General features: G+C 34.4%; 2 protein-coding genes and 1 long non-coding RNA gene across 3 annotated transcripts in view; 1 reads left to right on the top strand and 2 right to left on the bottom strand.

Moving 5' to 3' along the window:
- Positions 1–1195: 1195 nt before the first annotated feature.
- On the bottom strand, positions 1196–5727 carry LOC139506790 (L-rhamnose-binding lectin ELEL-1-like). The gene is made up of 2 exons (XM_071295552.1): positions 5559–5727; positions 1196–1482 (listed from the first exon to the last, which is right to left on the bottom strand). Exons 1-2 carry the CDS (start codon positions 5725–5727, stop codon positions 1196–1198), a joined length of 456 nt encoding a protein of 151 aa, XP_071151653.1.
- Positions 5728–5943: 216 nt separating this feature from the next.
- Positions 5944–24590, bottom strand: part of LOC139523008 (uncharacterized) — a 45536-nt gene continuing 26889 nt past the window's right edge. The window contains exons 2-3 of the long non-coding RNA XR_011664545.1: positions 6668–6735; positions 5944–6186 (exon numbers count right to left, since the gene is read on the bottom strand). This is a non-coding gene — a long non-coding RNA (uncharacterized lncRNA). The remainder of the gene's footprint in view (positions 6187–6667; positions 6736–24590) is intronic.
- LOC139522998 (vitelline membrane outer layer protein 1-like) lies at positions 7833–12394 on the top strand. Its single transcript, XM_071316715.1, has 4 exons — positions 7833–7884; positions 8173–8374; positions 9870–10079; positions 12078–12394. The coding sequence occupies exons 2-4, from the start codon at positions 8207–8209 to the stop codon at positions 12315–12317; spliced, it is 618 nt and encodes a 205-aa protein (XP_071172816.1). The 5' UTR covers positions 7833–7884; positions 8173–8206; the 3' UTR covers positions 12318–12394.

Genomic DNA, 24590 nt, shown 5'->3' with positions numbered 1-24590 from the left:
AGAAAAATTTTAAAACACAGTATTTTAGATTCGCTTTTAGTGATTACATTTAACTTTTTTCCATTTGTTGTAGTATAACATGCCTTCTAAGTACGATTATTCTTTTTTTAACTTTTCTGTTATCATAATTTCAATGTTAGAAGGCAAACATGAAAATCAAAATCGTAAAAGGAGTAGGTCCGGTAAGGACTCATTTTGGCCTCAAATTTCAGTTTCATCTGACGAAAGAAGTGTCTATTTCACTTGATTTAATTAGTATAAGTGAAAGATTTTAACTGATTTAGTCATTAAAACGATCCGATTCAAGCTCAAATATGAAAAATCTCTCAAATATGCCAAAAAACGTCACTTTTCAGATGGTTTTTGTCAAAAATGAAAGTGGCCGCATCCGTGTTCATCCACAACCTTTATATATGTTATGTATTATCATAAAATACAACTTACATTTCAATATTAAGGATGAACACGAATGCGGCCACTTTCGTTTTACAAGGAAACCGTCTAAAATTTAACTAAAATGATAGAATTTTGAAGATTTCAGTAATTTAGCATGACTTAATGGTGCTACAACCCGATATATGTGCATTGTATTGTCAAAAACAGCCCATATTTATGTAGCAGAAGCATTCAACTGTCCAATAAATAACTAAAAGTTTACATTTTAACAATTTTGTAAAACTGTTATATTTTGGGGCCAAAAAGGGGTCTTACCGGACCTACTCCTTTGTCATTTATGGGCAATAACTTCTTTAAGAATGTTTCTATCAGTTTTGATGTATATACATGGACAATTGGTAGAGCTCATTATTCTGAACATATTTTTCCTTTTGATTTACTATATTTATAACGGTTCTAAAAATAATAGACAAAACTTTATCTTTATGCCTATGTTCTATTCTTAACAATGATAGACATGTAGGTTGGTATGCAGGGTTATCTGATACATTTTGTTAACTAGATACCTTAATGATGAGTGTAAGCATCACCGGTGAGTCGTAAGTAGAGAAAAGCACATCGTGCGTACAAAAAATTAAGCCTTATATCTTTTATGAGTTTTTTTTTATTAATACACAATCAAACATACATATGACGTACACATTTTTGTAAATTGAAACCAGAAAATAGATAGATAACACAAAATATCACACATTTCTTTATACATTCGTGTTTTGAAAGCATTATTTAATACACAGAATCAAACACATTTATATTTAACTTCTAAATATTTGTGGGTTCCACTGCAGGGATCCCCAAACTGTCCATTACCAGCCTTTACTCGACATATTCTTTTACCATTGCACATTGCTTTTACTTTACTGTCAGAAGTTGATGATCTACAATCAGTTGTATGTATAGCAGGATGTGGGAATATGCTTTTATCAGTGGTCCGTCCATATGTTGCACTTGAGACTTTAATCTTAGAAGGATATGAACATTTTATGTATGCTAATTTACCTTCACAAACAATGACATTGGCAGAGACTGAAATATAAAACAAATACATTCATCATATTGCAAAGACATAATGATTATTAGTGGTATAACCGTCGATTTCATAAGAAAAATAATATCAATCAATGTCTTAGAAAAGATATAAAATTAATATAAAGAAACATCAGATGTCGTCAAAACAATCTAATAGATCTATTTATGACGCATGGCTTATTACAAAGATATCAAATTAATATAAAGAAACATCGGATATCGTCAAAACAATCTAATAGATCTATTTATGACGCATGGCTTATTACAAAAGATATCAAATTAATAAAAAGAAACATCGGATATCGTCAAAACAATCTAATAGATCTATTTATGACGCATGGCTTATTACAAAAGATATCAAATTAATATAAAGAAACATCGGATATCGTCAAAACAATTTAATAAATCATATTAAATTAATAAAAAACAAAAATCAGATATCGTCAAAACAATCTAATAGATCTATTTATGACGCATGATATCATATTAAAGGGAAACTTCGCAAACAAAAAAATCAAAAATTTATATTATGTTCATTCTGTATAAAAATGCTCAAATTCATAGATGTTAAAGTTTTATTCCGCTAGATAAGCGATCACCATCGATTTTAAATTTAGAGTATCAATTCTCTGCGTTCGGCCATTTTGTCTTCTTTCCCGATTAATAACAACGATACGTCTATAAACCACAAAGGAACAAAACTATAGTAACCGATGTAGTCGTAATTGCGTGTCGATATCTTGTCAATCGTACGGTTGTTTTATCCGACTAACTAACTTGATACGGAAAATATTCTTATTTTTTAAAATTATTATGGTCTGTTGTTTTTAAACTGTTGATATTGGTAAAAAGTCAAAGTTGAAATCGTAAATAAGTGTTCCGTGAAAATTGTTTTCGAAAATCTAATTTGTTCATAATTCTTTAAAGTAATAAACTTTTTTCAAATAAATTCTGATCTTCCCTCATCTGATCACCAGCATGGCTAAAGGTATTACTTCCAAAGGTATTGTGAGGGGTGTGAGGTGACACGTCCAGGTATTCAAGCGATTTCCAGTCACCCATCTGTAGACCCCACCGTTACCACTAACCACATTTTCCAAACCTGCAAATTTAAGAACTTGTCGGGCCCAGAGCAAGGGCCGAGTGAAATAATCCCCCAATCACTACCAGTCTCCCTGGACCTCCCCCCATTCAAAATTGACTCTGCGCCTAAGGATAGTAGAAGATAATTAATTTCTTAAAAATGTCTTGTTTTCTTTCCCATTAATAAAATTGTTAATTACTAAAAACTAAAATTAATTCTGGATGCTTAAATCACAATAGTCCATAATATGTTAATAAAGTGCTTAATAACGGAAATGTCCAATTCATAGAAACGCAAGTTTATTCGAAATTATCCTGTATTGTTCCAATACTAGAAAGTCCTGTTTGGATACTGGTAACCATAATATTCCAATCAAATACAGCAAACAAGTGCCTGAAAATATAAAACAAAAACAGCAGCAACTATTGTCATAGGGAGGGTGGGCGGGTTTTAAATAGTTTAACTAGTTTGTGTAACACCTGCTTTCTAGTCGACAGCAAATTAACAAGTCCCCGATACGGGAATTCCAAAATTCTAATTCAAGCTGATACGGGAATTCCAAAATTCTGATTCAAGCTGCGAGCGTCCTCTGTGGCCATGCCGAATATGGCAATGAGCTACAGGCTGCAACACCCACGCAATCACACACATATTTGATTGAATTAAACCAGATTATTGAAAATATAAATTTTTTATAATCTCTATTAAATGCAATACATATATAAGAAGACCCCATATCAGTTCTGAACGAATAACAATGAGATGAAGAACAAAGAGTTTTTGACGTATTTTCTAAACTATGTTAAAAATTAATCTAGAGTTGTCTCTGTTTGTCTGTTGTTAATTATATTTCACAAATACCAAAATTAAAATACTACAGATTTTCTGTATATTAAACTCATTTGTGTAGAGGTTCCATCCTCTGTATTTCATTTACAACTTATACAAAACAATCCTTTAAATTAAACATACATTTTATTACACCAACTTGTATTTACATTTTCATTACTAGAATATACATTTTTACTTTTTTGCATTACTTTGGCTACAGAGTATTCGATAAAATTTTGTTGAGGCGCCAGGGTGACTAGCAGCTTCCACCTGCGGGTGACTACCGATTACCTATACACAATGGCTATCAGCTGACCTATGTTGACATAGTGTCATAAAACCCCTGGTAGTTGAACATGGTTACACCACCACCTACCATGGGGAGTGACCGGGGAAAACACTTGTATTACCATTGCTCCAGTTATTAGTGCCCCACCTGTTGGCAGGTGTAGGCCTCCCCTCTATAATATGAGGTGGAGGAGGTCCCAGAGTCACCCATCTGTAGACCCCACCGTTACCACTAACCACATTTTCCAAACCTGTAAATTTTAGAACTTGTCAGGTCCCAATCACTACCAGTCTCCCTGGACCGCCACATGTGAGCCCAAGTCAGCTACCAAATCTGACATGGGTTCTCACCTCCACAAAAGTTTCATTATTAAATCTTTGAAAAGTTGATTTTGTTGTGCGTAGGATAGACTCAAACACCCCCTCCCCCCTTGTAAATTATTTAAGAAAATCTGATTTCCAGTTTGTGACAAATGAGTTCCATCTGTTCTGTATAAAGACACTTCACTCGCTATAATGTTCTCATGTAATATAGCTTTACCCCCGTTTTCTATAACAAAGTTTTTGACCACTAAATTCCTCTTTTTCTGTTCTGTTCTATTATTGCACCCGCATTCAAAGGTGCAAAATGCCAGTATCGCACTGTAGCCTTGAAGACCATATTATAATAACCTTTTTAAATAAAGCCTGGTAACCTAGGGTAGACTATTTTACATTTTCAATTAAACCCTTCCCTGTCAATTCTAATCTGTCAAATCATTAGCTCCACAGTGACTAATGATAAAATGAGGAGATGGTGAAAAAAATAAATAATTCTTTTTGCATCCAGTAGGGAGGGAGTCCAAATCTTAAAGAGACTATAGAGACAATAACAAGTGGAAACAAGGAGTTATCGTTCATAAACTCGAAACAGTAACTTATCAAGTCCAAGTTGGAGATTTAGTATGGAAGAGACACCGCACAGAAAGAGTAAGAAAGGCACCAAAGAGACTTATTGTAGACATGTGACTGTAAATATTTGTGGTTAAGTTAGTGTAGTGATATAACTGTAGGTTTAGGATTTCATAATTGGACATTTAGACAGTAATGCTTGTAGCTATTTAGTTCAATATTGAGTGCAAATTGAATGTATTACTTTCATTCACTAGAGATTAATCTTGTTTCTCTTGATCTTCTAAATTAAAAGGGGAAAGATTGTTATGTTTACATTATTTATAGTTTAATTGGCTTATGATTAATACTGACAGTTAGGAATTTATAATCATCAAATTAATTAGCGGGTGTTGTGTATTTGGTCTATAACCCTGTGATTGCACTGACACACTGTTTTGTACTGTGGGAGATGTGATGTGTAATAGCCAATATTCACCGTGTATATTTCCCCAAGATAAATTTGGATTCTTTTCTATTTTTAGCTTAAATTGCTCATCATAGGTGGCCCAGTTTTCTGACCTCGTTGCCGCTAATCTTATATCACGCATATATTTTAACAATTCCTGTGCCCGTGTACTGTATTTTTCAATGTAGACACTCATAAAAACCATGAATGCTGAAGTCCATTCATTTATGGACAAATAAACACTCGACGATCTGTTTTCAATGCAAATGTTCCCCCTTTTTAATTTCAAATCGCCCTCGTCTACCTCTTCCATTGCTTTATTCGTTCTCAAAAGAGAATGAAGCTCAATAAACTTTCCCTCTCAAATATTTTCCTTAATTTTAAAAGACACGTGTTCTCCCACTGTGTCATGAATGCTAGATTCTTGTGACGGAGTGAAATCAATAGAATTATTTGCAATTTCAAAGTTTTGGTGTAACGGGTCGTGCCTTAAAGCGGGGAACACTCTTGCATCCTCCTACGACTCATTACCTGATGAGAAATCAGTAGTTTCCACAGGTTCTTCTGCCACCACGTGTCCGACCCCTTGTGTTTTCTTGGCAGTTCTTTTCCGGCCAGCTCCGTCCTTCTTTTGGGGGATTTCTTCGTTCTGCCCTCTCTGTCCTCCTGTTCTGCTAGCCGCTCTTCTCTTCTTTGCCATGCATGGCCCTTGATGGCGATCCTATGGCATTTCTCTTGTTTGGCATCTTTTCTTTTTCTTTTAAAAAGTTTAACTATTTTGTGTAACACCTGCTTTCTAGTCGACAGCAAATTAACAAGTGCCCGATACGGGAATTCCAAAATTCTAATTCAAGCTGATACGGGAATTCCATAATTCTGATTCAAGCTACGAGTTCTAAATATTTGTAGGTTCCACTGCAGGGATCACCAAACTGTCTATTATCAGCCTTTACACGACATATTCGTTTACCATTGCACATTGCTTTTACTTTATTGACAGAAGTTGATGATCTGCAATCAGTTGTACGTATAGAAGGATGAGGGCATATGCTTCTACCATTGGTCCGTCCATATATTGCACTTGAGACTTTAATCTTAGAAGGATATGAACATTTTATGTATGCTAATTATTCTTCACAAACAATGACATCGGCAGAGACTGAAATATAAAACAAATACATTCATCATATTGCTATGACATAAGGATTATTAGTTGTATATCAATGTCGTCGATGTCGTCGTTTTCATAAGAAGAAATAAAATCAACCAATGTCTTAGAAAAGATATCAAATTAATAAAAAGAAACATCGGATATCGTCAAAACAAGCTAATAGATCTATTTATGACGCATGGCTTATTACAAAAGATAAATGTAAACCGATTTTTCGCTGGCTTACATAAAGAGAAATCCATGATGTTGAAAATCTTACTTTTAAATTTCATGCTTCTGAAGCGCTTCTCTGGATTTCCCTTCATCATGAATAAAAACCTATATATTCAAATAGTTTGTAAAAGAGGAAGATACCCGAGGGACAGTCAAACTCATAAATCGAAAATAAACTGACAACGCGATGGCTTAAAATGAAAAAGATAAACAGACAAACAATAGTAAATATAACACAACATAGTAGTAAACTTACCATTTGCAATAATCACTCCTAAGATCAAAAGTCCTTGAAGAGTTATAATGGCCATCGTTATTAACAATCTACAATACAGATCATATATAATTGAATATACCAAATAAGTTTTCTATTACTCAAATTATCACTTAAGGCTTTTTTTTTTTTTTATAGTATTTTGCATTTGTAGTATACGTATGTATCAATATATATGTGTGAAACCCAATCCTGCTGGACTGTCTGTTTACTAAAGTAACATAGCAGATGAGGACCAAGTGGTTTATTCTTTGCATAAAATACAAAATTTTCGAATTATCTAATCATAACTTACACGTTTTATACGGTATCAAACAACTAACAACTTACGCTTGGTGGCATGTCTCTTCAGAATTTGCCAAGATTTAAATCTTACATATCTTGTATTTTTATTTTTATTTAGTGATGAAAATGTTTATTTTTATACTGCCAAAATCTGCTATGATATTCTACTGAAAAGAAATTGTTTATTATATTCTTAAAATTTGTATACTTTTAATTTGTTTTATGTTTTATATTTTATGTGTGTATATATATGTCGTGTACATGTTATTATTTTGTACAGGTTATTACTTGTACGATCATTTTATACAAGTAATTACTTGTATGAAGCCATCATACAAGTTATTACTTGTACAAATACAATTGTACAAGTAATTACTAGTACAATTTTTACTGAGACAAAGATAATAACTTGTACAAATCATTATATTTGAAATCGTTTCACTTTAAACAAATAATTTATTACTCAGACTTAAACACATGCTTTTTGCAAAATTCAGATTTTTACAAATGTAAACCTATCATATCCCTCTGGTATTTTTCTCCCCTCTTTCATATTTTGCGTCCGTAAAAATATAACATTATCCCATATTGGTTGGCTTTTGCCTGTTTTGCTATAAAAGTACATATGTATATGTCATGATACACCCCTAACTGTTCACGTTGTATGTTTTGTTTAAGTATCAAGTCACGAAAAGGAAATTATAGTTTATGTGACGAAGTACATTTAAAAAAAATGACAAATTATATAATTATCAAGGAACTAGAACATTAATTATTCAAAGAAAATCTTAAGATCACAAAACGGAAAAAACAACTTGAATGTTAGTTATATAATATGAGGAATGATATCTGGTTATAACCATAAGACGGTTTAACAGTACTAAACAAGGTAAGCGATATCGACTTTTATATCAGTAAGTACACAATTCACTAATGTTATTTCATTGTTATATATATATATATATATTTCACTAAAGATGAATAATTCTGTTCAATAGAAATAAGAGGACCTTTCCCAATAAGAATAAAGAACCATTGAAGGTTTTCCATGTATAAGTATGCTGCTGCCTATAACGATTGTTTTCGCCGGCCAATTCTTTTCATTTTTACCCTCAATTAGATGAGCTTTGATGTGATTCAATACGGGTTATGTTATGTTAATCGAAAATGAGGTATTTTAGAATATGTTTTTATGCTTTCAGAATAAACTGCGATACAAATTCGAATTCATCAAGAATGTGTAGAGTATTATTGTTATTTAGTTTAGTCGTATGTGCTTGTTATGCCACGTTTCCAAGACGTATTGGCAGCACTTTAAGAGTGTCAAATGGTGGACGCTGGGGTACATGGCAAACACCAAGTTTTTGTCCAGATGGACAATTTGCCAGTGGTTATAGAGTAAAGGTATGATATAATGTTTTACAGTGCTGTTTCAAAAGAGCTAAAAATTTGTGAATTCTGATGCTTCCTCGTCTTATTTTATTTATTTATTTCCTGTACTTACTTTAGAAAACTTTACGAAAAGATGAACAATTTTGCAAAACAAAATATTATCCATGCAACGTACAAAATGGCTTGATTTGGTTTGATACTTTTCTGATTTTCAATAGTTTGTTAAAATTGCCCACCCAATTTTAACAATATAACAGAAATAGGAATAACAAGTGTGAGGTTTAACTAGCTATTCAACTAACTTCAAAATCTCGTTTTCTATGTAAAATTCCTGCTCCAAGTCAGCAATATGACAGCTGTTTTTAATTTATTCCGTTGATTGATAGAGTTTTACAGCCTTTATTGACTATCCCTTTTGAATTTGCCTTAGAGTTTTTGTTGTATTTCTTTAGAGCACCACTGAGTAATCAAATCGGCGTCTTCATCTTACAATGTAGATATATTTAATGAGAACCGCAAGATACTAAAAATATATTAAACTCATTAGTCGAAAGCAAACTAATAATGCCATGGCAATAAAAAAACCGATCAAACTTCAAATAACAGTATACAAATATAGAAAAGAAGATGTGGTATGATTTCCACTGACACAACTCTCCACAAGAGACCAAAATGACAACGAAACTAACAACTATAGGTCATCGTATGACCTTCGACAATGAGTAAAGCCCCTACTGTATAGTCAGCTGTAAAAGTCCCCGAAACCTATTATAGAAACCCGTTATAGAAATTTAAGACTGAGCAACTTGAAACCCTCCTAGGACTGAGTGTGATCGCAAGCGCTCCGGAACGGCAAGCAGATACTGATTCGTAATAGGCACGTCACTCGTCGCATTGCACATGTATGCACAAGTGATAAGTCTATTCGGTAGGTCACATTAGATGGAAAAAACAAAATGTTATTTGATACTTGGTTCATAATCAAATGTTACTTAAACCTTTGTGTACTCGGAAGGTTATGATGTAAAAAAGACGAACTTCTTGGTGCTTTAGAAATGATCATATGATATGTCAGTTATATTGTGTCAATTGTAGATGTTTCAACGCCGGGCGTATCAGCAAAGGTGATTTCAAATAATTCATTACATCTCTCACAGTCAAAATAAGCATACGGCTTCTAACATTTATGGTGTACTTATATTTACTAATGATTATTAAAAAAAGAAATAATATCAGTTTTGTCAACACAAATGATAAATCATTCAAATTTCAGACAGGAGACCAGTACTAGTATATCTATTCTCTGTTGCACCAATGAATCACTCAAAAGCAGTAATTCTCAGAACAATAACGAGTCACATGCTCGGTTATAATCTTGGGAAAAACTGTAAAATAATATCATCATCACAATCATAAAAAAACTAAGTAAAAATATTATGGATATCTATAACAATAATTAAAATAATAACATTAATGAGAATAAACATAAATTGCAATGTTGAAACAGATTGAACGAAGACAAGGTTCGCTTTCCTGGGAGGACGATACTTCTCTGAATGGTATAGAATTGGTGTGTGGTACCAGATATACTACTTCCGGAAACGGATATACCGTATCATCTGGGTATAGCCCTTGGGGAAATTGGAAAGGATTGATAACATGTGGAAGTGCGGGACAATTCTTAACCGCCTTCTCTCTCCAAGTTGAAAGTAACCAGGTATTCTATTCCAAAAAATAAGATACATTACAGCTATTCTTTCGAACAGCATTATAAGCTTCGATGAAAAGAAATTGAAAGAAAAACTCTTATTATTTTTCTAATAATTTCACAATTATGCACGTGTATTTATGACAAATGAGGGAGAATATGCCAATGGGATAATAAAAAAAGTAAGTTATAAAAGAAAAAAAAACAATCGACAGAAAAACAAACATCACATAATAAAACACTACCTAAATAACAAAAGACATTGACAAGTGTCTGAAAGGACTTTAATGGAACACAAATGTGTCTCTAAAAATCAGAATACAATGAATCTATGGTAAGAATGGAGCTTACTAAAAAAAATTAGCGGGCTTGTTATTCTGTGAAATAAGATACATAGAGCTTTTTCTGTCTATATGAGGGGCCTGCTTTAGTCCCTTCCTAGTCGTTTTCGCCTTTAAGAATATCATTCAATATGCCGTGGTTTAGTTTCATTTGAACATAGTTCATAGATGTTTGATATTGCTACATTTTTTGCTTTGCGCATGACAACTGAATTATTGTCAAGAATAAAAAATATTCAAAAACTGTTAGAGGGGTTACTTTTAAGGAAATTCGCACCTCATGTTTTTGAGTTTTTGCCAGATATGCGGATTCCCCTTATTTTATCCATGTAGTACCATTAAACCAATTTGCCCATTAACCTCTACTTATCTTTCCATTCTTTGATTACACATAGTTTGAAATATCTTATAAAATCCTTGTTATTTTTTCATCCGTTTTTGAAAGAAATAAGGCGTCAATGTTAAATTGATGAAACGTCTAGAAATGATTAATTAGCGCCAAATTGTCAATGGCTTGTATCTCGACAACGGGCACACTGACCCATATTTATTTTTTTTGCTTTATTTGTTTCGTTATTTAAATACTAAAAGCTTGTTATTTTGAAACAGAGTAGTGAACATCCTTAAATCAGTTAGGGAAACAGGTAACGTGTTATCTGTTACCAAACTATGTATCTCGCTCCATTTATTTTGGAAGAGAGAGGATGTGACTTGCGGACGATTTAATATGAGTTTGAACAATTTATTGTACAAATATATTTACTTATAACCGTGTATGTATTTTGGTCATATTACCATTATTTACGGTCATATTTTCGTTTCCTCAACACGTCGATACTTTTTATTTCATAATGTTTGCTAAATGTAATAGTATTATGATGTAAGTTCACAGATAGAATTTGCTCGGGCGTAGTTCGTTTATGTGTGTGTTGCATTGTCGTTGTGTTTTTTGTTGCACTCCATTGTTTCTGTTGTTTCGTTGTTTTCCTTTTATAGTTGATGTGTTCCCCTCGGTTTTAATTTTGTAATCCAGATTTGTTTTCTCTCAATCTGTTTATGACTTTTGAACAGTTTATACTGTTGCCTTTATTAATCCAGAACTATTTTAGAGAATAAATTGATTATACAGCAAGCCTTAAAAAATTAAGTTCCTTTTCTATACAATTGGAAAATTCAAGACAAAGGATTTCTTCACATAATGATATAAATTTGATTTACACAGTATGCAAGCTAGAACTGCTTCAGCATGATCAAGCAAAATCGTGTACACAATCAGCCCACTGACGCAGAAGTATTTTCTTTTTTTACAGAAGTACTCAGAAGAGGCATGCATTTATTTGAAGTCGAATGTAACCAATGACAAAGATCGTTACGCTAATTAATTACTTGAACTACAACAGTTTTGTAAAGTTTGTTTGGCTGAATTTTTTGTTGGGCCTTTCGCTAAACTTTGATAAAGTCTAATGTAGCTAAAAATACATTAAAATAAATTAAAAAACAATGTATTATGGTACCAGTAAGGTACAATTGTATGCCTTTAGATCATGGACTGTTTTGTACCAACTTTTTTACTTCTTTTAATTTCAAAGCGCTAATTTGAAAATATTATAGTAAGAATACATTGTATCAATATTTCAAGGACTAAACATTTTAACACTTTTTTCAGGGAAATGGAGATGACACTGCAGCCAACTATGTAAAATTTGAGTGTCGAAATCTAAACAGTGTAAGCCGTTCTCACATCATTGGTGATGACGGTTTTTGGGGTAGTTATGGTGCTTTTAGTTGGTCATGTGCAAAAGGAAGTGCTATCTGTGGGCTGAGAACGAAACTGGAGATACCTCAAGGCAACGGGGATGACACAGCTTTAAATGATGTTGAGTTCTATTGTTGTGGAAGTGATTAACATTTATGTGTACACTATGCTTAAAATTTACTTATTGTAACCGGCTGCAAATATAAAAAGTTTTACTTGAACTACAACAGTTTTGTGAAGTATTTTTTTAACAAGAAATTTTTATATATTTATTTTGAGATTTTTTTCTAATTTCAGAGCTCATTTTCCTATTTCCTATCTCCATTTAGGCAACTGTATTATTCTGATGTTCAAATCTCATTATTCAATTACAACCATTTTGACAAACAAAGACAAAGGGTATTAACAACGCTAAGAGCAAGACCGGCTGCGTCTACTTGATTAACTTAAAAAGGAGAAAAACCGGCTGCGTCGATTTGATAAACCACAAAAAATGCTATTGAATAGAGAAGTAACATTCATTTTGATGTTTTTCCTGGGTTTAAGTTTGTTACACGGATTTGTTTTTGTTTAATCGAATGTTGACTATTAAACAGCGGTATATTACTGTTGCCGATTTCATTTGTTGAAAGATGAAAACTGCATTTGCGAAATGTACATTTCAGTTCATTAAATAAAAAAAATCATTGGTCAATTAAACTTACAGAAAATCTGCCGAAATTTAAATTAATTCACACATTATAAAAAAACTAATGTGATATATGGCTAATATCTATGTTGTGATGTTATGCTATTGTTTCAGAAAAAGGGAGAAGGTTTGGTACCATTAAAACGTTTAATCCCGCTGCAAATGTTTGCACCTGTCCTAAGTCAGGAATCTGATGTACAGTAGTTGTCGTTTGTTTATGTTATTTATACGTGTTTCTCGTTTCTCGTTTTTTAGCTCACCTGGCCCGAAGGGCCAAGTGAGCTTTTCTCACCACTTGGCGTCCGTCGTCCGTCGTCCGTCGTCGTTAACAATTTACATTTTGAACGTCTTCTAGAGAACCACTGAATGGAATGGAACCAAACGTGGCATGAATGTTCCTTATGAGGTGCTGACCAAGTGTTGTTACTTTGTAGCTGATCCATCATCCAAGATGGCCGCCAGCGGGGGACTTAGTTTAACATAGGAAGCTATGGGAAATACATACAAATGACTTCTTTTAGAGAACCATTGAATGGAATGAAACCAAACATGGCATGAATGTTCCTTATGAGGTGCTGACCAAGTGTTGTTACTTTGTTGACGATCCATCATCCAATATGGCCGCCAGCCGGGGACTTAGTTTAACATAGGACCCTATGGGAAATGCATACAAATGACTTCTTTTAGAGAACCAGTGAATGGAATAAAACCAAACATAGCATGAATTATCCTTATGGGGTGCTGACCAAGTGTTGTTACTTTGTAGCCGATCCATCATCCAAGATGGCCGCCAGCGGGGGACTTAGTTTAACATAGGACCCTATGGGAAATGCATACAAATGACTTCTTCTAGAGAACCACTAAATGGAATGAAACCAAACATAGCATGAATGTTCCTTATGGAGTGCTGACCAAATGTTGTTACTTTGTAGCCGATCCATTATCCAAGATGGCCACCAGCAGGGACTTAGTTTAACATAGGACCCTATTGGAAATGCATACAAATGACTCCTTCTAGTGAACCACTGAATGGAATGAAACCAAACATGGCATGAATGTTCCTTATGTGGTGCTGACCAAGTGTTGTTACTTTGTAGCCGATCCATCATCAAAGATGGCCGCCAGCAGGGGACTTAGTTTAACATAGGACCCTATGAGAAATGCATACAAATGACTTCTTTTAGAGAACCACTGAATGGAATAAAACCAAACATAGCATGAATGTTCCTTATGGGGTGCTGACCAAGTGTTGTTACTTTGTAGCCGATCCATCATCCAAGATGGCCGCCAGCGGGGGACTTAGTTTAACATAGGACCCTATGGGAAATGCATACAAATGACTTCTTCTAGAGAACCACTAAATGTAATAAAACCAAACATAGCATGAATGTTCCTTATGGAGTGCTGACCAAGTGTTGTTACTTTGTAGCTGATCCATTATCCAAGAAGGCCGCCAGCGGGGGACTTAGTTTAATATAGGACCCTATTGGAAATGCATACAAATCACTGCTTCTAGTGAACCACTGAATGGAATGAAACCAAACATGGCATGAATGTTCCTTATGTGGTGCTGACCAAGTGTTGTTACTTTGTAGCTGATCCATCATCCAAGATGGCCGCCAGCGTGGGACTTAGTTTAACTTAGGACCCTATGGGAAATGCATACAAATGACTTCTTTTAGAGAACCACTGAATGGAATGAAATCAAACATGGCATGAATGTTCCTAATGTGGTGCTGACCAAGTGTTGTTACTTTGTAGCCGATCCATTATCCAAGATTGCCGCCAGCGGGGGACTTAGTTTAACATAGGACCCTATGGGAAATGCATACAAATGACTTCTTTTAGAGAACCACTGAATGGAATAAAACAAAACATTGCATGAATGTTCCTGATGAGGTGCTGACCAAGTGTTGTTACTTTGTAGCCGATCCATCATCCAAGATGGCCGCCAGCAGGGGACTTAGTTTAACATAGGACCCTATGGGAAATGCATACAAATGACTTCTTTTAGAGAACCACTGAATGGAATAAAACCAAACATGGCATGAATGTTCCTTATGAGGTTCTGACCAAGTGTTGTTACTTTGTAGCCGATCCGTCATCCAAGATGGCCGCCAGTGGGGGACTTTTGAATGAAATTAAACATGTTCCTTTCCTTATAAATGAGGTTGTGTTGTCACTTTTAGCCAAATTTTATATTTTTTTTATATGATTTCAAAAACCCAAGTAGAATCAGGTGAGCGATACAGGCTCTTGAGAGCCTCTAGTTTATATAGATAAGACTGTTGGTTTTCCCGTTTGAATGGTTTTACACTAGTAATTTTGTGCCCCTTTATAGCTTGATGTTCGGTGTGAGCCAAGGCTCCGTGTTGAAGGCCATACATTGACCTATAATGGTTTACTTTTTTAAATTCTTATTTGGATGGAGAGTTGTCTCATTGGCACTCATACCACATCTTCTTATATATACTAATAATCTTGGTGAATTGATTGATATTTGTATGTTGTTATTGAAGTTTATTTGACAGGTTGATGATAAATCTGATTAAACGAAGAAAAATTTAAACTTCAATAATTTATCCCAAAATTGTTCGGGTCTCAGTGGCCGAGTTGTTTGTCTACTGAATCACTATCCTGTCAACATTGAGGTTACGAGTTCGAACCCCGTACGTAGTGTCAAGGATTGTCATATTTTCTATTGAAGTTTGGTGGTTCTCTCTGGGTACTCTGGTTTCCTCCACAAATTAAAGATGGCCACCACGAATTGCTTATTGTGATGTTATTAGCGTTAAACTCCTTACTAAATTTGTTATAAAAAAATTGTTAGCAATCATAGTTCATCAAAGGTCTTCAACAATGAACAAAACTCATACTGCAAAGCACATCTAAAAGGTCATACAATAACAAAATGTAAAACAATTTAAACGAGAAAAACAACGGATTGATGCAAAACAAATCACAACTTAATATACATATGATGTACAGAAATAAACGACAACCACCTAGATACAGGCGACTGACCTGGGGACTTTCCGTTTTAAAATTTCCCTGGTGTTCACTATTTTTGTTGTTTTACTTTCATCAGTAGGATGAGGTTTAAAAACGTCATAAAAAATAGGAAAATTATGACATTGCACAGTGTGAAATTATTAGCGTTGGTAACTCATAGCAAGATATATAAAGCAAGTATTTTTATCTATACTATTAAACGAGAAGACCTCATTTTGTGTGTCGCTTCTCTTCCTTCCACAATAAATTAATCATCATGCCTCTGTGTCCTATAGGTACCATGTATTGTCGCATTTGTCATCCATTCTAATGACTATTCTGTTTTGGGTTATTTTGGGAGAAAAATGAAAAAAACTGCGTCCGGATATTTTTCCGTCATTGGACGAAATTTTAAGTCAGACTAGACATCGGGTTTGCGTTTTTTTCTGTACTTTGTACATATGTTATATTTCCTATTTTGCAAATTGGAAATTTCAGATGTTATAGATATATTTTGAAATTTCCAATTTGCAAAATATGAAATATAACACATACCAAAGACTATGAATAACGTGTATTTGCTATCTGCTATCATTTTCAAGTTTACTATCCACGGCGGTCACTGAGTTTATTAAATAGAGAGGGTCTATATAATATGTCAATGACCGAAGTGGATCGATTAGTAAAATGAGAGTTGATAGTAAAAAGCAAATACACTTTGTTTATAGTAATGAATGTTCATAATATACGGATAAACGCTAACATTACTGAAATCAATAGAAAACAAGAATGTGTCCAAAGTACACGGATGCCCCACTCGCACTATCCTTTACCATGTTCCATGGACCGTGAAATTGGGTAATAATCTAATTTGGCATTAAAATTAGAAAGATTATACTATGGGGAACATATGTACTAAGTTTCTAGTTGATTGGACTTCAATTTTATCCAAAACTACCTTGACCAAAAACTTTAACCTGAAACTCCCACTTCATTTTCTATGTTCAGTGGACCCTGAAATTGGGGTCAAAAGTTTACTTTGGCTTTATAATTAGAAAGATCATATCATAAGCAACAAGTGTACTAAGTTTCAAGTTGATTGGACTTCAGCTTCATCAAAAACTACCTTGACCAAAAACTTTAACTTGAAACTCCCACTTTCATTTTCTATGTTCAATGGACCGTGAAATTGGGGTCAAAAGTTTAATTTGGCTTTAAAATTAGAAAGATTATATCATAAGCAACAAGTGTACTAAGTTTCAAGTTGATTGGACTTCAGCTTCATCAAAAACTACCTTGACCATAAACTTTAACCTGATGAAACTCCCACTTTCAGTTTCTATGGGCAGTGGACCGTGAAATTGGGGTCAAAAGACTAGACATCGGGTTTGCGTTTTTTTCTGTACTTTGTACATATGTTATATTTCCTATTTTGCAAATTGGAAATTTCAGATGTTATAGATATATTTTGAAATTTCCAATTTGCAAAATATGAAATATAACACATACCAAAGACTATGAATAACGTGTATTTGCTATCTGCTATCATTTTCAAGTTTACTATCCACGGCGGTCACTGAGTTTATTAAATAGAGAGGGTCTATATAATATGTCAATGACCGAAGTGGATCGATTAGTTAAATGAGAGTTGATAGTAAAAAGCAATAAACTTTGTTTATAGTAATGCATGTTCATAATATACGGATAAACGCTAACATTACTGAAATCAATAGAAAACAAGAATGTGTCCAAAGTACACGGATGCCCCACTCGCACTATCCTTTACCATGTTCCATGGACCGTGAAATTGGGTAATAATCTAATTTGGCATTAAAATTAGAAAGATTATACTATAGGGAACATATGTACTAAGTTTCTAGTTGATTGGACTTCAATTTTATCCAAAACTACCTTGACCAAAAACTTTAACCTGAAACTCCCACTTTCATTTTCTATGTTCAGTGGACCGTGAAATTGGGGTCAAAAGTTTAATTTGGCTTTAAAATTAGAAAGATCATATCATAAGCAACAAGTGTACTAAGTTTCAAGTTGATTGGACTTCAGCTTCATCAAAAACTACCTTGACCATAAACTTTAACCTGAAACTCCCACTTTCAGTTTCTATGGGCAGTGGACCGTGAAATTGGGGTCAAAAGTCTAATTTGGTTACTATCGTAGGTGGGGCATAAAAATATATAGCAGTTTTGGAGGGAAAAATTAGGAGCCAGGCTAGAAAAACAATTGTCCTGTCCCAAAGTACCTATAACTTTTGATACCTTTTCTGAAATTCTTCAGTCATAAAATCTTTTAAAAAAATTCATCGGGTCACTAAGTATATCAAAAAGAGAGGGTCAGTCTATATAATATACCAATGACCTTCGTGGATTGATTAGTTAACTGAGAATTGATAGTAAAAAGCAAACACACTTTATTTATAGTAATGTATGTTCATAACATACTAAACGTATGTTCATATTGAAATAAATAGAAAACAAAAAATTGGAAATTTTGGGAAAAAAGGAGAAGGGGTTGAAAAACAATTGTAATGTCCCCAAGTACCTATATAACTTTAATTACCTTAGTTTTCCTGAAATTCTTCAGTCATTAATGTTTTACAAAAATTCATGCTAAAACACTTTACACACTTTCAACCACGCTCAGGATGCCTGCGATTTTGCGGGTGTGTTCTAGCAATTATCATCCTTGCTTAAAGTATTTCAGTTTGGGTTATTTTGGGAGGAAACGAAAATATAGTCGTTCATATATTGTTTCCGTCATTGGACTGACTTTTTGAGAAATATAAAAGACTTCCGCTGCCCTTTAGGCCTGTTTTGAAATTAAACATAATTTGCATAAGTACTTGGGACAGAACAATTATTTTTTGCGTTTTTCTGTATACTATGACCATACATATACCATGTATACTATAGATAAAGTGTATTTGCTATTTATATATGTTATCAATTCCAATAGTTTTCTATCCACGGCGGTCACTGAAATATTTCTGTATACTACATACATATATACTATGAATACATTGTATAAATTTGCTATAATTTACTATAATTCCTATAGTTTACTGGGGTGACTTTTAATATATCAGTGACCATTTTAAACAGTTATTTTAGTATAATATATATATATATATATATATATATGTATGTCCATAGTATACAGAAAAACCCGAAAGAATAAAAATCGGTATTTGGAAAAAAGGGGGAGGGCAACAAAAATTTTGCCCAGTCCACAAGTACCTTTGACTTTTGATACCTCTCCTGGGATTCTCCAGTTATAATTTTTTTTACAGTTTACATACACTTTATTTCCCCGCGATTTCGCGGGTGTGTTCTAGTATTAATTGAAAATAATATCTATGTTTATACCGATGAAAACACTATTTTGAGATCTTATTTTAATGTAAAATTGATAAGCATTTACATGAATCGTATCTAAAATTTACGGGACCTAAAACAACATGACCACAAACACTAGGTTTGAAGTTCGAACCCAATACGTGAGAGGTGCGTTAGACTTCATTCTTAATTGACAAAGATTGTCAATTTTCTTGTCGAAGGTTGATGATTTTTTCTTCATAGAATTTTGTGGCCACCGATAAAGGGTGGCTGCCAGAAATACTAGTTTTGTTGAAAGTGTCGTTAAACGCCAATCAAGCAATCGGTATATGCAAATGTGTCAAATAATTCTGTCGGCAATCGAAGGTCTTCAAAAATGAGAAAAACAAAATAACGAAATGTAACACAATTCAAAAGAAAAAAAAAAACCAACAGCCTCATATTTGTACAAAAGAAAATAAGATACATATATGATATACAGCAAAAAACGACAACCACTGAATTGCAGGATACATGACATGGAACAGTAAAATAAAAGAATAGAAATTTGGAATGTGTCAAAGAGACATCAATCCAATCAAAGAGTAAAATAAACAGCCGAAGGCCACCAATTGGTCTTCAACAGAGCGAGAACATCCAGCAGCCGGAGGCGGATTTCAGCTGGCCCCTGAACAAAAGCTAGAGACTCCTGACTTATGACAGACACAAAAATGCATCCTGAACGTGGTTGAAAGTTTGTAAAGTGTTTTAGGATGAATTTTTGTAAAACATTAATGACTGAAGAATTTCAGGAAAATTAAGGTAATTAAAGTTATATAGGTACTTGGGGACATTACAATTGTTTTTCAACCCCTTCTCCTTTTTTCCCAAAATTTCCAATTTTTTGTTTTCTATTTATTTTAATATGAACATACGTTTAGTATGTTATGAACATACATTACTATAAATAAAGTGTGTTTGCTTTTTACTATCAATTCTCAGTTAACTAATCAATCCACGAAGGTCATTGGTATATAGACTGACCCTCTCTTTTTGATATACTTAGTGACCCGATGAATTTTTTTAAAAGATTTTATGACTGAAGAATTTCAGAAAAGGTATCAAAAATTATAGGTACTTTGGGACAGGACAATTGTTTTTCTAGCCTGGCTCCTAATTTTTTCCCTCCAAAACTGCTATATATTTTTATGCCCCACCCACGATAGTAACCAACTTAGACTTTTGACCCCAATTTCACGGTCCACTGCCCATAGAAACTGAAAGTGGGAGTTTCATCAGGTTAAAGTTTATGGTCAAGGTAGTTTTTGATGAAGCTGAAGTCCAATCAACTTGAAACTTAGTACACTTGTTGCTTATGATATGATCTTTCTAATTTTAAAGCCAAATTAAACTTTTGACCCCAATTTCACGGTCCATTGAACATAGAAAATGAAAGTGGGAGTTTCAAGTTAAAGTTTTTGGTCAAGGTAGTTTTTGATGAAGCTGAAGTCCAATCAACTTGAAACGTAGTACACTTGTTGCTTATGATATGATCTTTCTAATTATAAAGCCAAATTAAACTTTTGACCCCAATTTCAGGGTCCACTGAACATAGAAAATGAAGTGGGAGTTTCAGGTTAAAGTTTTTGGTCAAGGTAGTTTTGGATAAAATTGAAGTCCAATCAACTAGAAACTTAGTACATATGTTCCCCATAGTATAATCTTTCTAATTTTAATGCCAAATTAGATTATTACCCAATTTCACGGTCCATGGAACATGGTAAAGGATAGTGCGAGTGGGGCATCCGTGTACTTTGGACACATTCTTGTTTTCTATTGATTTCAGTAATGTTAGCGTTTATCCGTATATTATGAACATGCATTACTATAAACAAAGTGTATTGCTTTTTACTATCAACTCTCATTTATCTAATCGATCCACTTCGGTCATTGACATATTATATAGACCCTCTCTATTTAATAAACTCAGTGACCGCCGTGGATAGTAAACTTGAAAATGATAGCAGATAGCAAATACACGTTATTCATAGTCTTTGGTATGTGTTATATTTCATATATTTCATATTTTGCAAATTGGAAATTTCAAAATATATCTATAACATCTGAAATTTCCAATTTGCAAAATAGGAAATATAACATATGTACAAAGTACAGAAAAAAACGCAAACCCGATGTCTAGTCTGACTTAAAATTTCGTCCAATGACGGAAAAATATCCGGACGCAGTTTTTTTCATTTTTCTCCCAAAATAACCCAAAACAGAATAGTCATTAGAATGGATGACAAATGCGACAATACATGGTACCTATAGGACACAGAGGCATGATGATTAATTTATTGTGGAAGGAAGAGAAGCGACACACAAAATGAGGTCTTCTCGTTTAATAGTATAGATAAAAATTCTTGCTTTATATATCTTGCTATGAGTTACCAACGCTAATAATTTCACACTGTGCAATGTCATAATTTTCCTATTTTTTATGACGTTTTTAAACCTCATCCTACTGATGAAAGTAAAACAACAAAAATAGTGAACACCAGGGAAATTTTAAAACGGAAAGTCCCCAGGTCAGTCGCCTGTATCTAGGTGGTTGTCGTTTATTTCTGTACATCATATGTATATTAAGTTGTGATTTGTTTTGCATCAATCCGTTGTTTTTCTCGTTTAAATTGTTTTACATTTTGTTATTGTATGACCTTTTAGATGTGCTTTGCAGTATGAGTTTTGTTCATTGTTGAAGACCTTTGATGAACTATGATTGCTAACAATTTTTTTATAACAAATTTAGTAAGGAGTTTAACGCTAATAACATCACAATAAGCAATTCGTGGTGGCCATCTTTAATTTGTGGAGGAAACCAGAGTACCCAGAGAGAACCACCAAACTTCAATAGAAAATATGACAATCCTTGACACTACGTACGGGGTTCGAACTCGTAACCTCAATGTTGACAGGATAGTGATTCAGTAGATAAACAACTCGGCCACTGAGACCCGAACAATTTTGGGATAAATTATTGAAGTTTAAATTTTTCTTCGTTTAATCAGATTTATCATCAACCTGTCAAATAAACTTCAATAACAACATACAAATATCAATCAATTCACCAAGATTATTAGTAGATATAAGAAGATGTGGTATGAGTGCCAATGAGACAACTCTCCATCCAAATAAGAATTTAAAAAAGTAAACCATTATAGGTCAATGTATGGCCTTCAACACGGAGCCTTGGCTCACACCGAACATCAAGCTATAAAGGGGCACAAAATTACTAGTGTAAAACCATTCAAACGGGAAAACCAACAGTCTAATCTATATCAACTAGAGGCTCTCAAGAGCCTGTATCGCTCACCTGATTCTACTTGGGTTTTTGAAATCATATAAAAAAATATAAAATTTGGCTAAAAGTGACAACACAACCTCATTTATAAGGAAAGGAACATGTTTAATTTCATTCAAAAGTCCCCCACTGGCGGCCATCTTGGATGACGGATCGGCTACAAAGTAACAACACTTGGTCAGAACCTCATAAGGAACATTCATGCCATGTTTGGTTTTATTCAATTCAGTGGTTCTCTAAAAGAAGTCATTTGTATGCATTTCCCATAGGGTCCTATGTTAAACTAAGTCCCCTGCTGGCGGCCATCTTGGATGATGGATCGGCTACAAAGTAACAACACTTGGTCAGCACCTCATAAGGAACATTCATGCAATGTTTGGTTTTATTCCATTCAGTGGTTCTCTAAAAGAAGTCATTTGTATGCATTTCCCATAGGGTCCTATGTTAAACTAAGTCCCCCGCTGGCGGCAATCTTGGATAATGGATCGGCTACAAAGTAACAACACTTGGTCAGCACCACATTAGGAACATTCATGCCATGTTTGATTTCATTCCATTCAGTGGTTTTCTAAAAGAAGTCATTTGTATGCATTTCCCATAGGGTCCTATGTTAAACTAAGTCCCACGCTGGCGGCCATCTTGGATGATGGATCAGCTACAAAGTAACAACACTTGGTCAGCACCACATAAGGAACATTCATGCCATGTTTGGTTTCATTCCATTCAGTGGTTCATTAGAAGAAGTGATTTGTATGCATTTCCAATAGGGTCCTATATTAAACTCAGTCCCCCGCTGGCGGCCTTCTTGGATAATGGATCAGCTACAAAGTAACAACACTTGGTCAGCACTCCATAAGGAACATTCATGCTATGTTTGGTTTTATTACATTTAGTGGTTCTCTAGAAGAAGTCATTTGTATGCATTTCCCATAGAGTCCTATGTTAAACTAAGTCCCCCGCTGGCGGCCATCTTGGATGATGGATCGGCTACAAAGTAACAACACTTGGTCAGCATCCCATAAGGAACATTCATGCTATGTTTGGTTTTATTCCATTCAGTGGTTCTCTAAAAGAAGTCATTTGTATGCATTTCCCATAGGGTCCTATGTTAAACTAAGTCCCCGGCTGGCGGCCATATTGGATGATGGATCAGCAACAAAGTAACAACAATTGGTCAGCACCTCATAAGAAACATTTATGCTATGTTTGGTTTTATTCCATTCAGTGGTTCTCTAAAAGAAGTCATTTGTATGCATTTCCCATAGGGTCCTATGTTAAACTAAGTCCCCCGCTGGCGGCCATCTTGGATGATGGATCGGCTACAAAGTAACAACACTTGGTCAGCACCCCATAAGGAACATTCATGCTATGTTTGGTTTTATTCTATTCAGTGGTTCTCTAAAAGAAGTCATTTGTATGCATTTCTCATAGGGTCCTATGTTAAACTAAGTCCCCTGCTGGTGGCCATCTTTGATGATGGATCGGCTACAAAGTAACAACACTTGGTCAGCACCACATAAGGAACATTCATGCCATGTTTGGTTTCATTCCATTCAGTGGTTCACTAGAAGAAGTCATTTGTATGCATTTCCAATAGGGTCCTATGTTAAACTAAGTCCCTGCTGGTGGCCATCTTGGATAATGGATCGGCTACAAAGTAACAACATTTGGTCAGCACTCCATAAGTAACATTCATGCTATGTTTGGTTTCATTCCATTTAGTGGTTCTCTAGAAGAAGTCATTTGTATGCATTTCCCATAGGGTCCTATGTTAAACTAAGTCCCCCGCTGGCGGCCATCTTGGATGATGGATCGGCTACAAAGTAACAACACTTGGTCAGCACCTCATAAGGAACATTCATGCCACGTTTGGTTCCATTCCATTCAGTGGTTCTCTAGAAGAAGTTCAAAATGTAAATTGTTAACGACGACGACGACGGACGACGACGACGGACGACGGACGACGGACGCCAAGTGGTGAGAAAAGCTCACTTGGCCCTTCGGGCCAGGTGAGCTAAAAAACGAGAAACGAGAAACACGTATAAATAACA

Source organism: Mytilus edulis, chromosome 1, assembly GCF_963676685.1.
Source record: "Mytilus edulis chromosome 1, xbMytEdul2.2, whole genome shotgun sequence".
NCBI classification, from domain to species: Eukaryota; Metazoa; Mollusca; class Bivalvia; order Mytilida; family Mytilidae; genus Mytilus; species Mytilus edulis.
The sequence above is the reverse complement of the archived record's forward strand: the minus strand, read 5'-3'. Positions and strand labels throughout refer to the sequence as shown.

Coding starts and splice junctions, on each gene's coding strand:
- LOC139506790 (XM_071295552.1), bottom strand. CDS start 5,727: ATGGCAAAGAAGAGAAGAGCGGCTAGCAGAACAGGAGGACAGAGAGGG. Junction 1,483..5,558: donor AACTACTGATTTCTCATCAG/GTAATGAGTCGT, acceptor TTTATATTTCAG/TCTCTGCCAATGTCATTGTT.
- LOC139522998 (XM_071316715.1), top strand. CDS start 8,207: ATGTGTAGAGTATTATTGTTATTTAGTTTAGTCGTATGTGCTTGTTAT. Junction 8,375..9,869: donor CCAGTGGTTATAGAGTAAAG/GTATGATATAAT, acceptor ATGTTGAAACAG/ATTGAACGAAGACAAGGTTC. Junction 10,080..12,077: donor TCCAAGTTGAAAGTAACCAG/GTATTCTATTCC, acceptor CACTTTTTTCAG/GGAAATGGAGATGACACTGC.